Source organism: Acanthochromis polyacanthus, chromosome 17, assembly GCF_021347895.1.
Source record: "Acanthochromis polyacanthus isolate Apoly-LR-REF ecotype Palm Island chromosome 17, KAUST_Apoly_ChrSc, whole genome shotgun sequence".
Taxonomy (NCBI): domain Eukaryota; kingdom Metazoa; phylum Chordata; class Actinopteri; family Pomacentridae; genus Acanthochromis; species Acanthochromis polyacanthus.
Genome location: NC_067129.1, coordinates 14,223,844 through 14,239,479, shown reverse-complemented (window position 1 = coordinate 14,239,479; position 15,636 = coordinate 14,223,844). Strand labels below are relative to the sequence as shown.

At 41.4% G+C, this 15,636-nt stretch overlaps 1 protein-coding gene across 1 annotated transcript in view; it reads left to right on the top strand.

Moving 5' to 3' along the window:
* Window positions 1–2,581: 2,581 nt before the first annotated feature.
* lrch2 (leucine-rich repeats and calponin homology (CH) domain containing 2) overlaps window positions 2,582–15,636 on the top strand; it is a 53,927-nt gene continuing 40,872 nt past the window's right edge. Inside the window, 5 exon segments of the mRNA XM_051937219.1 lie at window positions 2,582–2,999; window positions 14,063–14,117; window positions 14,119–14,205; window positions 14,447–14,573; window positions 14,665–14,770. Of these exon segments, the coding sequence (XP_051793179.1) occupies window positions 2,681–2,999; window positions 14,063–14,117; window positions 14,119–14,205; window positions 14,447–14,573; window positions 14,665–14,770 (694 nt within the window). The 5' untranslated portion in view covers window positions 2,582–2,680.

The window sequence follows — 15,636 nt, the reverse complement described above, 5'->3', positions numbered from 1 at the left end:
TAAGTCTCACCAGTGAATCCAGAGTCTAGGAGCCAAGTCTTCAGATGCCAAGAAGAAAAGTGTTTATTCACACAGGTCAAAACACTGAGAAAGATCCCGGGAACCTTCTGATCTTTGGTGAAATCGCTCAATCTTTTATACAGTCTGTGGCTGGGTTGGTTCACTACCTGTGCCAGCTTTCGTTTTACACCATTAGTGCATAGGGTTAATTTTTAATGGTGTCTGGAACTTACCTAACTCTCCAAAAAATAATGAGACTGAGCTGGCAATCCCTCAAAGGGAGAGACCCTCCCTTTGGCTTCATGTCAGCACACTCCCATGCCTTCCTTATTTTTACCCACATTGCTTTCAGCAGTTACCAGGTACCACCAGGTTCATAAGTGCAGTACAGGTCACCATGACAGTACATCAGATTCAACACCAGGTTCATAAGTGCAGTACAGGTCACCGTGACAGTACATCAGATTCAAACACACACAGTTCTGAATTTGTAACAGCAGTAGAGCAAAATATTACACAACACTATCTATCTATCTATCTGTCTATCTATCTATCTATCTATCTATCTATCAAAATGTAGGCTGTATTCATTCCAGTTATATACAATCATACAGTCAGCATACATTCTTTTAAGTAAATCTTATTTTTTCATTTTTAATTTGATTGTAGACAAAAATTCTTCTGCCTCAGTACTGTAAAAGGCTGCTGGACTTCTCTTTTTGGTCCCTGAAGACGTTACACTCACTGTGACCTGGATGTGTGTGTACATTACCCTAAATGCTTCGTGTAATCAAGCGAAAGGTGTTGGAAACACCTGAACTGTGCTCATTGTCTTGCCATTTATTGATTATCTGTTAATTACTGGTAGATTCACCGTGGGGCATTCAGGAACCAGAGCATCACATCACAGGTCATGCTGAGATAGTTATAGAGACACCTTTGAGCCAGGTAGCACTTAAATGTGTTTGGTTCAACCAGAGGACAAACATGGGCTGACCTGAGGACTGTCTGGGGAGATAATGGGTTCTAAGACCACAGCAGCTTTTGAACTACTTTAGCACCCTTCTATGACAATAAAATGAAATTAGAACCTAGACATGTCATTCGTTGACAAGCTGCTATGGGAAGTATCAAAGTAAATGTCTATAACTGATAATTATTTGGCCCGATCATCAGTCTGACAATACTTCCTAACCAGGAGTAGGCAGTCAATGATAAAATAAAACTGACAAGTGAACAGTTGATCAGTAATAACCAGATTGGACTTTGTTCCATCAGTGGTGGAAAAAGGTATTTAGATTGTACCAGTGTAAAAATACTCCATTATTATTGAAACTCCTGCAACAAATTCTATTTAAATATGTAAATGTTAGCAGTAAAATGTAATTCAGTTATTCAAGTCAAAGTAGTGGTTTGGTTCTTTTGACTAAATTAGATTATTAATAATGAAGCATCTAGTTTAAACTACTTTATATACAGTTTTATATCCAGAGACAGCAGTTTTATCTGAGGACTGATTTTTGTAAGACATCAGAAGCCACAAAGGAAGGAAACGACTGGTTCAATATTTAGCATTTTTAATGCTTTAAAGAAAATCTTCACCTTAAAAGTGACTGAAGCTGTCAAATAAATGCAGTTGAATAGAAAACACAATATTCCCTTTTTGCAGTAAAAGAGTGGAAGCTTGAAGTAAAGTACAAGTACCTCTGAATTGCTCTTAAGTACATTATCTTAGTAAATATACACCAACAAAAACGAGCAGAACTCTGATGACTGAAATTGAAGGTTTTAGTTTTGAAAAATAAATTTTTTTCTTATTCAAAGTGGTCTTATATGTTTGTTTTGATCAGAGTAATCAACAATAGTTGAGAATTCATGTGGACTTTGAGTTGTCAGGTGAGAATTTTTTTTATCTTATACTGCCCAAAAATTAATAATACATTTGATTTAGTGTTGTTGTAATCAATGACATATCAGAGACTGTGATTATCAAAAAAAAATGTTTCCCATTTACCACCTACTGCTTGGTAAATTATTTAATAGTAATAACTTAAAGGCTTCAGTTATTGAAAAAAATAAATATTTTGTAATTATCGAGACTGATGTTGCTTAAAAATACAAACTCAGTGAAAGGGGAAGATAATAATATTTCATTTTTGGCCTTTTTTTAAAAAAAAAAATCAGGACTCATGTTTTTTTATTGACATCTGAGGGTGAAAATCAGAATTTGAAAAGCAACTAACTCTGAAATACTTTAAAGTAAAACTGCCTCTAAATCGCGGAGTAAATGTACTTAATTACTTTTCACTTGCCAAAATCATTTGGTGCAATACCTGCACATTCAGATGGATGTGCCACCCCATGACACTGTATTGTTTAATATCTTTACCTGATAATATTTTTTTATCATAGCATTTACTGATAGTTTCACTGCCCTCAACACCCTGGAAGTCAAGTTTGACTAAATCAAATTGTGTTTCTGTATCAAATACCCCTTTTCCTAGTACTGCACTGGCTCCCTAGTGAAAAGGTGGGTATTACCAGGTGAAAAAACTGGTAAAAAGCCTAAAATGGCCACCGTACACTGCTCACCACCACCACCACCACCACCATCATCATCACCAGCAGCAGCTCCTCAGAAGCCCAGCCCCTAGCGTCCGTCCCGGGAACGTAACGCTCTATGCGCATGGGCGGAGAAACTGCCGCTGTGCGCTGTTATTATTGTAAGAGTAATTTCTTTTTTACGAAAATGGCGTCTAGTCAGGGAGGTGTGGGAGCTGTCAGTGCTCTACAAAGCCATCACTACCCGAGCGGACCTCACTGGAGCCCGGGCATCAGCCAGTACCAGCAGCACCAGCAGCAGCAGCAGCACCACACGGCCCGCAGCCTGGACCGAGCTCTGGAGGATGCCGTGTGCTCCGGGATCCTCAACCTGAGCGGGAGGAAGCTGAGGGAGTACCCGGGGATGAGCTACGATCTGACGGATACCACACAAGCAGGTGGGTGTGCGCGGCATGCTCGGAGTGTGCAGAAAATCATTGCGCTTCTTATGGAGAAAAGAAAAAATCACGCGTCTTTGAACGCACCGTGGTTGGATGTGATCAGTTTTTATTCCAAGGGGCGCATTAACGTGGAGGTGACTAAAGGGGATCTACCGTCCGCTGTGGTGACTTCTGCCAAAGCGCACATCCTGGTTGTGATCAGGGTCCACCCAGGCTAGATTTCGCTGTATATTTACTGCACTCGGGGTGTCTGTTGTGTGGTTGCTTTGGTCGACGCCAGCAGCTCTCAGTAGCCCCCCTTGAGACACATGAATGAGACGGCAGGCGCACCCAGCCAGCCGCGCTGTGCAGAGGTTTGCACAACGGAGCTGCAGTTCGTTTGGCACAATATGAATGCACCCCTTAGGCCAAATAGAAATTCTTCCTCGCTGATTATCATCTTAAAGTGAGCAGGTGACACAAGCACATGCTGCTGCTTCTTTTTTTCTTCTCTTCATTTTTTTATTTTATTTTTTGCCACAACCAGACAAAAGATGCAGGGTAGTTGCAGCCTCACCCCCCTGCCTGCCTGGGTGTATATGCTCATATAGCTCAAAATGTGTCAGACAAGAGGAAGGCACAGCTCTGCTTTTGGTTTCCTGTCAGGTTTTTGGCTGTTCTTTGTGTTTTGTTGGGTTTTCGCCTCATCCTGTAGTCAGGCCGGTGAGGAGGTCAGTATTAGTCTCACGTTTCATCGGGGTTGGGTCGTACATACTGAGTTTTATTTGACACGACTTGCCGAACTGTTACACACAGGGATAGGCTGTGCAAGATTTTGTTCCAGGAAAGCTTGTCCGTGAGGTTATTATGCGTGTGAGTTAGTGAGGGAAATAATAAAATGTCTGTACGGTAGGTAGGTTGAATGTCTAATGGTGAAAATGGCTCGTCATTAATCATTCTCAGTCATTATCATGGACCCAATCTCAGAATGATGGTCTCCTCTGGCGTGTCCACATGCCATATGGTGTTACTACAACATGTGCAGCTCATGGCAAGTCGCTGGTTCGCTGGAGAGCCCCTTACTCAAGGGAATTTAAATGTTCTGTAAGTTATCAGACAGGTTTTTACCACCTGAACATGACACATGTAAACATATGCATCAAATTAAAGTAAAGTAAAAATATTTCTAGCAGGATATTCACTGTGTAATATATTTGAAATATATAATGGAGAATTGCAATATGAGGTGGCATCAGTAAGATGAATTTGATCCTGTGTCTGATCTGCTGCATAAATGGCAGTTTTCAAATTGTATTGTTTCAATTTGCTAATTAAACTTGACTAATTGTTCAGCCCTAATTTGTAGTAGCTCATAAGATGTACGTTATAGACACCCGTTAGTTTCTCTCCAGCCCCTGGAGACAAGCTATGAATTGGTAACAGGTTTGTATAAGATGACATTTCTTACAACACTAATTCATGTTACTCCACCATTATTAATAATTAGGGCTCCTTTGATAGTCCCCTGCAGTAGTTCCTCAGAATAAACCTGATAGATAGATAGATAGATAGATAGATAGATTAGATTAAACCTTAATTGATCCCGCAGCGGGGAAATTTACTAAATGATTATATGAAGAGCTGAAGCTTAGTATATTTTACACGGACACAAATAGAAGTTAGTTTGAACTATTTCTGGACTGTTGGTCTGTCATGTTACAATACACTACATAATGATAATACTGTCCAAATGATCCCAGGAGTGGCACATATAGGATCTTAAAATACCTGCTGTCATCTTGGGTGCATGTTACATAACAGCGATAACGATCCAAAGAGATATGAGAGCATGCATTTTCTGTCACGTCTTTGATCTGTCGCTTTGACTGTGACTAATCTAGTCACTGTGGCTGCTGCAGCCTTTTCTCCTTTTTTTTTCACGCCATCATTTCGATACCTCGAAATAAAAGGTGTGCCAGAGGGAAGTGTCACTATCAAATGTGCAAAGAGAGATCAACACCTCCACTGCAATCGCTGCTGTGAAAAGTAACAGTGTTGTAATGCTGCAGACAGTGTTTACGGTTTCATGGCATCGCATCAGGAAACGTTCGAATTGAATTAGGAAACTAATGCAGATTTAAGTGTGGAATTTAATAAGTGTGTAGGTGCAACCTCTTCTCGTCTCTCTCTCAGGTTTTTAGGTAGAAGCACTGTCTTTCTTGAGTCTTGTTGAACAACAGCAGTGATTTTGCAGCTCATTAAAACTCCACGAGCTTCAATCAAAACAGTCTTTTGGAGATAAGCTTATTTTGTGACACCTGACAACAGAAAGCTGATGAAACAGTAGAAGTTCACCTGATTCCTGTGATGACAATTTTTACGCCTTAGTTCCCCAGGCGGTATCAAGCCACATGTCTGTTGAATCTTCTGACGTGGACCACTTTATTAAGCAACGGCATGTTCCCATCCTGTCATAAAGTGGGTGTTATTTTGATTTCAGTCCATCCTGTCGCTACTTTTAGACAGTAAAGGGATTCATATGCGGAGCGGCGTCTAATGAGTGGCCTCCATCTGGCAGCTGAGCAGCAGAAAGACAGCGGACTGCTCACACAAGGGTGTCTGTTTGCACTGTGCTGGTGGCAGTTTGTCTCCACTCGGTTTGTTTTCCCATGGGAAAGTGCGAGAGCTCCGAGATGCTGCCCTGACCTTGTGGAGAGGGGCAGGAGGGCATTGAACCAACCTGGGCAGATGTTCAGGTTCATATCCCAGCATGCCTCTGCCTGCCGGTACCCCACCCCCGAGGGAGCACACATGTTGGAGTGTGAGGTGCTTCCACCGGCGCATTTGTTTACACGTGTGTATTATTCTCACTGTTAGAACAAAGTGTAGACCCAGCTGCTGGACTAGATTTATAGACAACCATCATTTCTAGTTAATGCACACACATGACTCCATCAGAATCAAGGAAAATTAAGCAAAAGGTGTAGAATCAGCAGTGAGACACACTAAGAACAATTAAAAAGTAAAAGCAATGACAGTTACACTTCACATAAGCATTAATTAAACCTCAGAACTGTCCCAGTGGTGTTAATGAGGTCAACTATTTGTGGGTCACAGTAACAAAAATCAGATTTTCTGTACGGATTTTTGCCACCTGTGACGTGTTATAGCTCATGGGAATGTTAATACACACATTTAAATCATAAAATTTTGGGCTTTGACATAATATAATGATTTATTTAGAGTGTTTTCAAGGTTGTGGGTCGTGTAGGAGATTGCGGTTTTGGTTCGTAATCCCTTTTTTATGGCCGTGCCACAAAACTAAAGACTGCACCGAGTCTGTCATTACGCTACAAATCTTTCACCTTCTCACTCATTCTTGTGTCATCGAGGGCTTTGATCGGTTTCAGCTGTAGTTTGAGATAACTGCAATCATTTGTGGGTATTCATTAGAATCACTTCAGTTCACCTGTGTAAAAACTACTGGATGAAACTAGCAGAAATGTCATGTTTCCACGACAACTTCCATGTTATTTTGCAGCTGTTTTATCTCCTGGTTTAATGGCAGCAGCTGTTCATGTGGAGGTTCTTAACTTCTAATATTTGAGAGACTGAATTTTGATGAGAACATTAATGTCACTGCTGCGGGAACATTTTGGTTTTAAGCCAAATGAGAATGGAGAGGCCAAAACAACTTGGAGGCGGCGATTTGTTGGATGTCCAGCAAAAAGGTGGCGATCAAAGGCACTAATACCACTGATGTGAAACCAATAGAGGCATGTAATGAGCAGAAAAAAACCAATTATATCAATTTTAAATAATTAGCTGTAGTTTTGTTGAAGAAATGATGGAAAAAAAAGTGTGATTTTTGTCACCAAATGAAATAATTGTGCATGCGATAGTAATTTCACAGCCAAGAACGGACCAAAAGCATGTCCAGACTTCTGCTGCGTGCTGCTAGGAGCTGCTTGGAGCAGGTGGCAAAATGTACACTGCACACTTCATTCAGTTTGAGCACACATTAAACCTCACAGTGGGCCGTTGTCACATTCCTGAGAAGTTTGACTTGAAGGACGGCCCCTACAAGGACACTAGCATCACGCCGGCATTCTTGGATTTAATTATCAACCAGTGTAAATACTGTAAGTGCCACTGCTCATTAAAGCACAGCCCTGACGCAGGCCGACTCGCTCCAAAGGCTTCAAGCTGGGAGGCTAATAAAAACAACTGCCCCCGTCCCTTAAAAATGAGAAAACTTGCAATTTTCTTTACTTATAGCCAGTTTTTGAGTGATCATAGCAGAATGAGTAACCTGAAAAGAAGAGGCACATTCCAGACTGGTGTGTTTCCTCCTTCAGGGCTTTCTAGTACCTCTGCATGTTTCGACAACACATATGCATTCCTGTCAGCAAGAGCCATAGACTTTTCATGTTAATAATACTGCTGTTAAATATTTGCATATTAAAATACAACTCTCAGATATGAAAATCATACCGTACAGACAGTATCTGTTGGCAGGACACGTTAAACCGTTGGAGAGGTTTCTTGGAAAAGGCTCAATGGAGTTTCTCAGCAGCCCTAGAATTCAAACAACCTTTAGTATAATATTATAAAAAGTATATTTAAAATGCTATAAGGTTCATTGAAGGAAACGCCTCATGATTGGTTACCCCCCCCCCCCCCATAAATTAGCTCCTTTTTAATGAATCATTTATGTTTTTATCTGGTAAACAGTTTTCATGCTTTGAACAACAGTAAAAAGCACTGAAGTTTAATATAATATTCAACAGAGGTAACCTGCATGTTGAACAAATTTGAACCAAAGAAGGTGTTGGCCCTTGACAAACTAGATCATGATCTATAGAAATAATAGGACAGTGAAAAGAGTCGTATAACTGAGGCTGTGCTAATTTTAATAGCTGCAAAAAAACATGCAAAAAGCCCACACATCTGTGAGGTGAGTTCTAGCTGTTAGACAACATAATCTGAAAACAACATATTCTGCACAGTAGTATAGAAATGTATTAAATTGATATTTCTTGGTGATGATCTGAGCATAAACCCGAGCACTCTGAGGACGCTATACTAGTGTGGGGGCTATGTAGTCCTAGATGATGTGTAAATTGTAATGTCATTTTAAAGCGGACTGATCGGCTGTTAGCAGTGATATATCCATGTTTGACTTTGCTAATCAGGTAGCATCAAAGCTGTGTATTAAGTGGCTTCAATCACACCTCTGCCTTCTCATTTACAAAGTAGACATGTGTCAAATGTTCTATATGTTTTTTCATTTCATTCTGTCACTTTCTGAGGTCGAAGACTCGGGGATGAAAGACATTTCAAATAAATAATTTAGCTCTAATATAAGAAATAGCATGAGCACGACGTCAGATATTATACGAGCGTTAAAATTTAATGTCTAAAGTGCCTATAATTATGTGTATGATTGAAGTGCAGTTGTGTGTGAATGAATTATTCTGCCTGTATGTGTTCTCACTGTATGGGAGCTACCAGAGTATGAACTGCTGAAGCATGTATAAGATGTATCTCCTCCCACTCCCACTCCCCCCTGCCTCCGTCTCTCTACCCAGCGGCCCCCGGCAGATGGGTTCACCCTTGCAGGGGGTTCAAGCTTCTGGGTTCTGTGCCAGCCATCTCGAGACAATTTCAATTATTATTGGCTCGATGGGAGCAGAATTGAGTTATTTTTCGGATATTCTGGAGCCGAGGTGTAGTCTTCCGTGTTAATGCAATACACGGATATAGACAAGGACCAAATTAGTGGCTGACTGTGATTAAGCCCACAGACAACCCCCTACAAAGTAGCAGAGAAATGATCCACAGACTGCCTGATCCCTCACATCAGCCTCACACAGAACATCGAGGGTTCACCCAAACTGATTTATATGCAGCGATTTTGCACTCAGTGTGGTCACAGTTCCTGAAATCCCTTCTGGGCACCACTTTAGATGACTGACCAACCTGAACGCTTTTCACTGTGTCCAAGAAGCTACCTGCCACAGCAACACTCCAGACCACACCCAGAACCTGCCAGCCACACTCCGATCACGTCTGCTTCTGTGTGCAGTTAATTAACCCCAATTAATCACTTTTTTTTTGACATGTTCCTTCCCCGTTTTCATTAAGCTGAACCATGTGGCGATGCTGCTGAAGGATTTAGGCATTTTAGTTGCTCCAGTTTCTTCCTTTGAGATTTCTTCCACATCATAAGTGATGTTTTTGCAGCGTTGGGTTGATTTTTTGTAAAAAACAGAAATCGTGAAAACAAACATTTCCTCTCGTCGTTGTCATCCTGTTGCAACTCGGAGGACTCGTAGTCTGCTATTTGGTCCACATCGCGGCAGGATGTCTGCTAGTGGAGAGTTTGCTGTGTCATGGGAGGACATATCCAGGCATCATCTCTGCAAACAGCACAAATGAATAAATTGCTGATACGGTGTGAGGGTGCAGCACAGTGGAGCCATGGCGGAGTGCTCGTCTGCCTGGCGGGCCGTGTCCTGCGGGAGCTCCAGGCGACCAGCAGGTGGATTAGAGACCCACTGTGGGCTGCAGATGGTGCACGGCCTGGGCTGGAGGAGGGAAAAAAAAAAAGGGGGATGGAGACGGACAGGCGTACAAAGACCGCCTCCACTCACCCCCCCATCTCTCCCATCGACCCGCATGATTCTACTGCTACAGAAGAATCCCCAGTTGTGAGGCTGTAGCGAGGGATGGAGGAAGGTGGGGGAATTGTCTGTACACAGCTGGGTTTACATCATCAAGGCCTCCTGCCCTGGGGAAAGGCAGAATTTGCTCTTAATGGAGAGCGAGTATACCCTGTGACCTCCGCTTTGGTCTTTTCCCCCATGTGGTAATTTCTGTTTCCCTTAACCTCTTGACATATTTTCCCCTTTGTGCTACTGACTGTCTCATCGTCTGCTTCTCACTTCTGCTTGCCTGCCAGCGCTCAGGCCACAGCTGCCGAACGACGCCCGTCAGCTCAGATGTTGGTCGTCAGGAATGAAAGTTTATTTAAGGGCAGCGACAGAACTCACACAGCTTCGGTCTCCTCCCGTAACCTCAGGGAAAAGAGTTCCAACAATGTATATATGAATAAAATTAAACTGATACTTCCTGCTAAGAATAACACTTAGGTCCTAACAAGCAGGTCAGTGAGCGTTGCTTTTAGTAAAACCCATGTAGCTTAATTGTTTAACCCTCCTGTTATCCTTATTTACTGGCAGCAAAAATATTGTTTCCTTGTCTGAAAAAAAATCCAAAAATTCAGCAAAATTTTTTTGAAAATTTGCAAAACCTTCAGGAAGTTTCCCTTAAAAGTTTTATTAAAAAAATAAACAAATTTGGCAAAAAAACAATTCTTGGAAATGTTTTTTCAAAAAATTAGTAAAAATCTTCCCAAAAAAATCCTAAAAATATCTAAAGTGACTAAAGTGATATATCTTTAAAACTTCTAGTATTTTCTTTAAGAATTTTTTTTTAATTTCTTTTTTTCTACCACAAAATGGTCAAAATTTTTCAAAAAATGTTGAAAATGTGGACATCAGAAGCTTCACTGTGAAATTTATTTTTTTCCCCCCACATTTTGAAACTTTAAAACGGGTCAATTTGACCCGCAGGATGACATGAGGGTTAATAAAGAGAGGGAGCTACATATAATTGCGTGTATTAAGGGGATGGATGTGCAGTGAGGATGCACTTCAGTGAGGTGGGCCAGAATAATTGAAAGCTGTGTTTATCTGGGGCTGTGCAGCTCCTCACATAGGCCCCTAATTATCTTGTCACCCAGAGATAATTCAGATAACAGGATTGTTCACACACACACACACACACACTGGTTTGCTGCCACTGAATCAATATGCGTCTGAAGGTGAATTCTATACATGGCAACGTAGCCTTTACATGTGTTGTTCTCATAGGTTTCCATAGAGGCCTGTGCTTCCTGTTAAAATGGATTCCGGTTGTGTCAGGGTTTATTTAGCAGAAAACAGAAAGGAAGAGGTGGAAAGTTAGTTTGGATTTGTCTTGAGCTGTACGAGTGATTCAGCAGCCTTGAGGAATAACGTGCCTTAAGTCGGGTTTTGTGCATCACCTTCAGACATGCAGAAAATGTAGACTGTCAGAACGAGTCTGGTTGATGGTATATATTAGGATTTAGCTTGATACCTGTGTACACTGCTTCTGCTTTATCAGGCCAAACCTTAACGCCTCACTTGATATAATAGAAATGAATGGGCAGATTGAAATGAAATTCACTCGGCACATTTATCCTGTCTGTTATAATGAACAATGTAGCCTTCGTCAGCATTAGTAGAGTCTCGACTTCAAGCTCTATTTGATCTCAAGAGGTCAAAGACAGCATTTATGCCACAACTACAAAACACTGTAGGATTTCTCATGGTCAGATATACAGTGTGGGAGACGAGCTTAGCCATCAGTATCTGCCTGAGTGTGCTGCTTTACTTTGACGTTCTTGGCCAAAAGAGCCAGAATCCTAAATATTTTATCATAAGAAGTCGATGCAAATGGAAGGCTGCGCTCATATTCATTGACTGGAGCAGAGATTACATTCATATTCTCACTGCAGAAGAGAAGCGCTCACTCTCAGCTGATTAATGCAGGGCTGGGATTCTGCAGCAAACTGGCTTCAGTAGTAAAACAGAGCACATGGGGGAGTTTTTTGTCAAGTCTGCAGTGACTACGTCTCATGCTTTTAATGTTGTAAACTAACATATTGAAAAATGGAATGTAATTATATCTAAAGAGTGTCTGTGTGTTACTTTTTCCCAGAATAGTATGAAAATGCAATAACCATAGCAGGAAACATAGCCATCTTTGGATTAGCTAGGGTTTTTGATCTAGACTTCGTCTGGTGGGATCTGGATGAGAAATAGCTGTGAAGCCGACCTTTTTAATGTTTTCACAAATAGAATACAGATTTAAAATAGTAGATTTTCAAAAAAATGTATGCATCTTTATTTTATCTTGAAGTATATATATATATATATATATATATTTTTTTTTTTTTTTTTTTTACTGTGGAACCAGTCTGCTATGTTCTGGATGGAGAAAGTGCAGTGATTTTTTTTTTGTGTATAATAAATGCATATGAAAGAGCCTGCACAACATGGGTTTAAAACCATGTGGAGGCTTTAACTAGGATGTTGGACACCCATTCCCAACAATAAGAGAATCTTTAAACAGACTAAATGCTGCTATAGTGTATTGTTATTAACGTTGCTTTATAAGTTTCGTACAGTCTATGGTTTCCCCAAAGGTTCCCCATAACCACTGAATTGGAAGCTAATTTTAGCTTATGTTTGGTAGGCTGCTGTAGTTTTTGCAGTTATTGAATATTTAATATGTTTCATAGCTATTGTTAACACAAACAAATGTCTTCAAGGAGACTTCCACAGACAGGAAATCCGCAACCTGACCGCTATCTGACATACCGGCCTCATGTTACTGGAAATAACAACCACTTCTTGACAAGAGTGTGGACCCTGTTTACTTTATCTCAGTGTCTATAAAAATGATGGAATGCTTTTAGCTATGTAAGTGGCAAATTGGTGTATGAGGTGCCATTTCTTATCTCACCAACTATTGGCTGCATTGCCATGCTGTTTGGTGCATACGTTCATGGCACCCAGAGGACGAACCATGCTGACTTTTCCTCCTCCTTGAGGTTGACATTTGTGGTTTTTGGGTGAAATATCTTGACGTGATTCAGATGTGCTGCCATTGAATTTGGTGCAGACATTAATCTAGCCCTTGGGGTGAATCTCAATAGCTTTAATTAATAGCTACTTAGAAAACTACTGACATTTTTATCAGCCTCAGCTGCACTGACTTTAATGCTAATCAGTAGGTATTATAACGCCAACTAAGATGGTGAACCTGGTAAATATTGTACCTGCGAAAGATTAGTATCTTGTCATTACTGTGTCAAAGAACGCGGCAGAGTTCTGTGACGATCGCTCGCTGTCTGTCTGTCTGTCTGTCTGTCTGTCTGTCTGCAACATTACTGAAAAACGGAATAACGGACTTGGATGAAATTTTCACGGAAAGTCAGAAATGACACAAGGACCAACTGATTAGATTTTGGCCATGACGTGGCTTAAAATGTAGATCCACAGATTTCATTGTTATCATTGTGGGATAGCGGCACAGCGTCACTTTAGCAACACTTTAGCTATAACAACAAATGAACGCTACGTCAGCGGCCTGCTGATGATCACATGATTGCGATCCCACTACAAATCCACCTGTAGACTTATCAAGACTTATCCGTTGGAAATGATACAACGGCTAAGCAGCCTTTGCAGAGTACTGCGCTCTCTGATTGCTTTTCTTGTTAAATGTTGTCCTGCAAGCATTAGCCTTTAGCTTGGAAACTACCGTTAGTAGGTATAGCTTTGCAAAGCCACTGGCAGGAATTGCAATATATGAAAACAATTGGTCTATTTTACGATAAAGCACAACAACATCACATTTTATTGCAAATATAGCATTTTTATAATAATGTATTAAAATTTGTTTTGTGTAAAAACGCATATATCAGCCATGTGCAAGCAATTGTAAAGCTAAGGGTCAATATAGAAGTTGATTTTAAAAAATAGGTCATTATTCCCAAATTTTCAGCGGCATAGAAAATCTACCACTGTTATGTACAAAAAGCAAACCAGATCTCGTTTTTACAATTTTTCTCTGTTTGTAACTGATCTTTCAACAAAACAGAAGATGTGAGACGAGTTCTGACACTCATTCATACAAATCTAAAGCCATTACTGTGCCACTCCCAGTGAAATCGATGTTAGAAATATAGATATTACGCTGGCAGTAGCACTCAAGGCTTCAAAGCCCAAGACTCTCATGTAATCTTAGACCAGAGTTCGATGAGGAGGCGCGTTACCCGCTGCTCTGACATGCAACTGTATTGATCAGCCTTTTCAGCCTCTCATGCCTAAAGCAATCATAATGGACTTTAAAGGGTTGTAGTCAGAGTGTCACCTGTATGTTCAAAGTGGACATATTTCATAGCTTCTCCTCCCTTTTTCTTGCAGATCTGTCCAAGAATCGTCTCACAGAAATCCCCCCAGAAGTGTGTCTGTTCGCCCCCCGAGTCCCTCAACCTCTACCACAACTGCATCAAATGCATCCCAGAAGCCATCATCAACCTTCAGATGCTGACTTATCTTGACATCAGGTGAGCCAGTGCTCTTTATACACATTCAACAAAACTGGGTGAGTGTTTGTGTGTGCTCTGCTTTATGTCTCTCAAGAGATATTTGTTCCCCTTTCAGTACACAAACAGGGCAGAAATGCTCACATGAAAGCGACACGTTTCCTCTTTTGCTGAAACTCAATTCCCAGTTACCACATTCTCGCTGCTGCTTGCTTCTGTGTGCTGTTTTAAATATAGGTCAACGCTTTGTCTTTCTCTACAGCCGAAATCTCCTGTCAGTTTTGCCAAAATACTTGTTCAACCTTCCCCTCAAAGTTCTGCTTGTGAGCAACAACAAGCTCGTGTCCATCCCTGAAGAGATTGGCAAGGCCAAAGAGCTGATGGAACTGGTGAGCGGCATGCATGCATCAGTGCTCATGACATTATGAATATTGTTCAGCCAGAGTAATACCATTTCCTACTCTTTGCCTCCCCTTGCAGGACGTGAGCTGTAATGAGATCCAGGTGCTGCCAGCTCAGGTGGGGAGGCTTCAAGCCTTGCGGGAACTCAACATCAGGAAGAATTGTCTTCACATGCTGCCTGAGGGTCAGTCTGTCTCTCATGATGCTCTGTTTTTCTTTCAATCTGATTTTACCTGAAATTTTTTGGCAAACATGCCAGTCCTCGCTAGCCTAGCTGCGCTAGACCCATGCTCTGAAGACGCAAGGGTCTAGGCACACTCGACAGGGAGGGAGGCGGGCTAAAAGGTTGTCTATCAAATCAGTCTGCAGCAATTGGGTAGGTATACAACCAATCAGCGCAACGAATAGGCTCCTAGAGCGCCGGAAATCAGAGGATGCGGTAGTTCGGTGAAGCCTTATTTATTCAGTCAATGGGTGAAGCTCAAGTATATTACAGACATGTTAACAGAAAGATTATTCAGAGTCGATGCTAATGGAGCTCAACGACTGTTGTCGTTTTTGTTGTCGACCCTGGCAGAGAATTAAATTCGTTGCCGTGGGTTGTCTAGCGCGGCTAGGCTAGTTGTTTCCGGTTGTTTCTGTCAAAATCGTCGCGCCTCTGTCGTCACTTAGTTACGCCCGCCTTCTGACTCTACACTTCATGGTGATTCGTCCGGCCAGTTTTAGGAGCATCCAACCTTGAGCCTTATGGAGGGTAACTAGATCCACCCTGGCAGAGAATTAAATTCGTTGCCGTGGGTTGTCTAGCGCGGCTAGGCTAAGTCCTCACACTATAGAGCCATCAAACCTTGCAATACATTTGCTGTAAATTGCAGCAGCTTCTCTTCCTCTGACCCCTGGCCACGCTATGATGATACAGTGAGGGACAGCACACCACCCATAAATCTGCATCATTGCATTTACAAGGAAAACTAAAAGACTACGACTGACAAAACTTACTGTAGCTGTAATTATGACTGGAGCCATGGGATGACAGAGCTGTCACTGTAC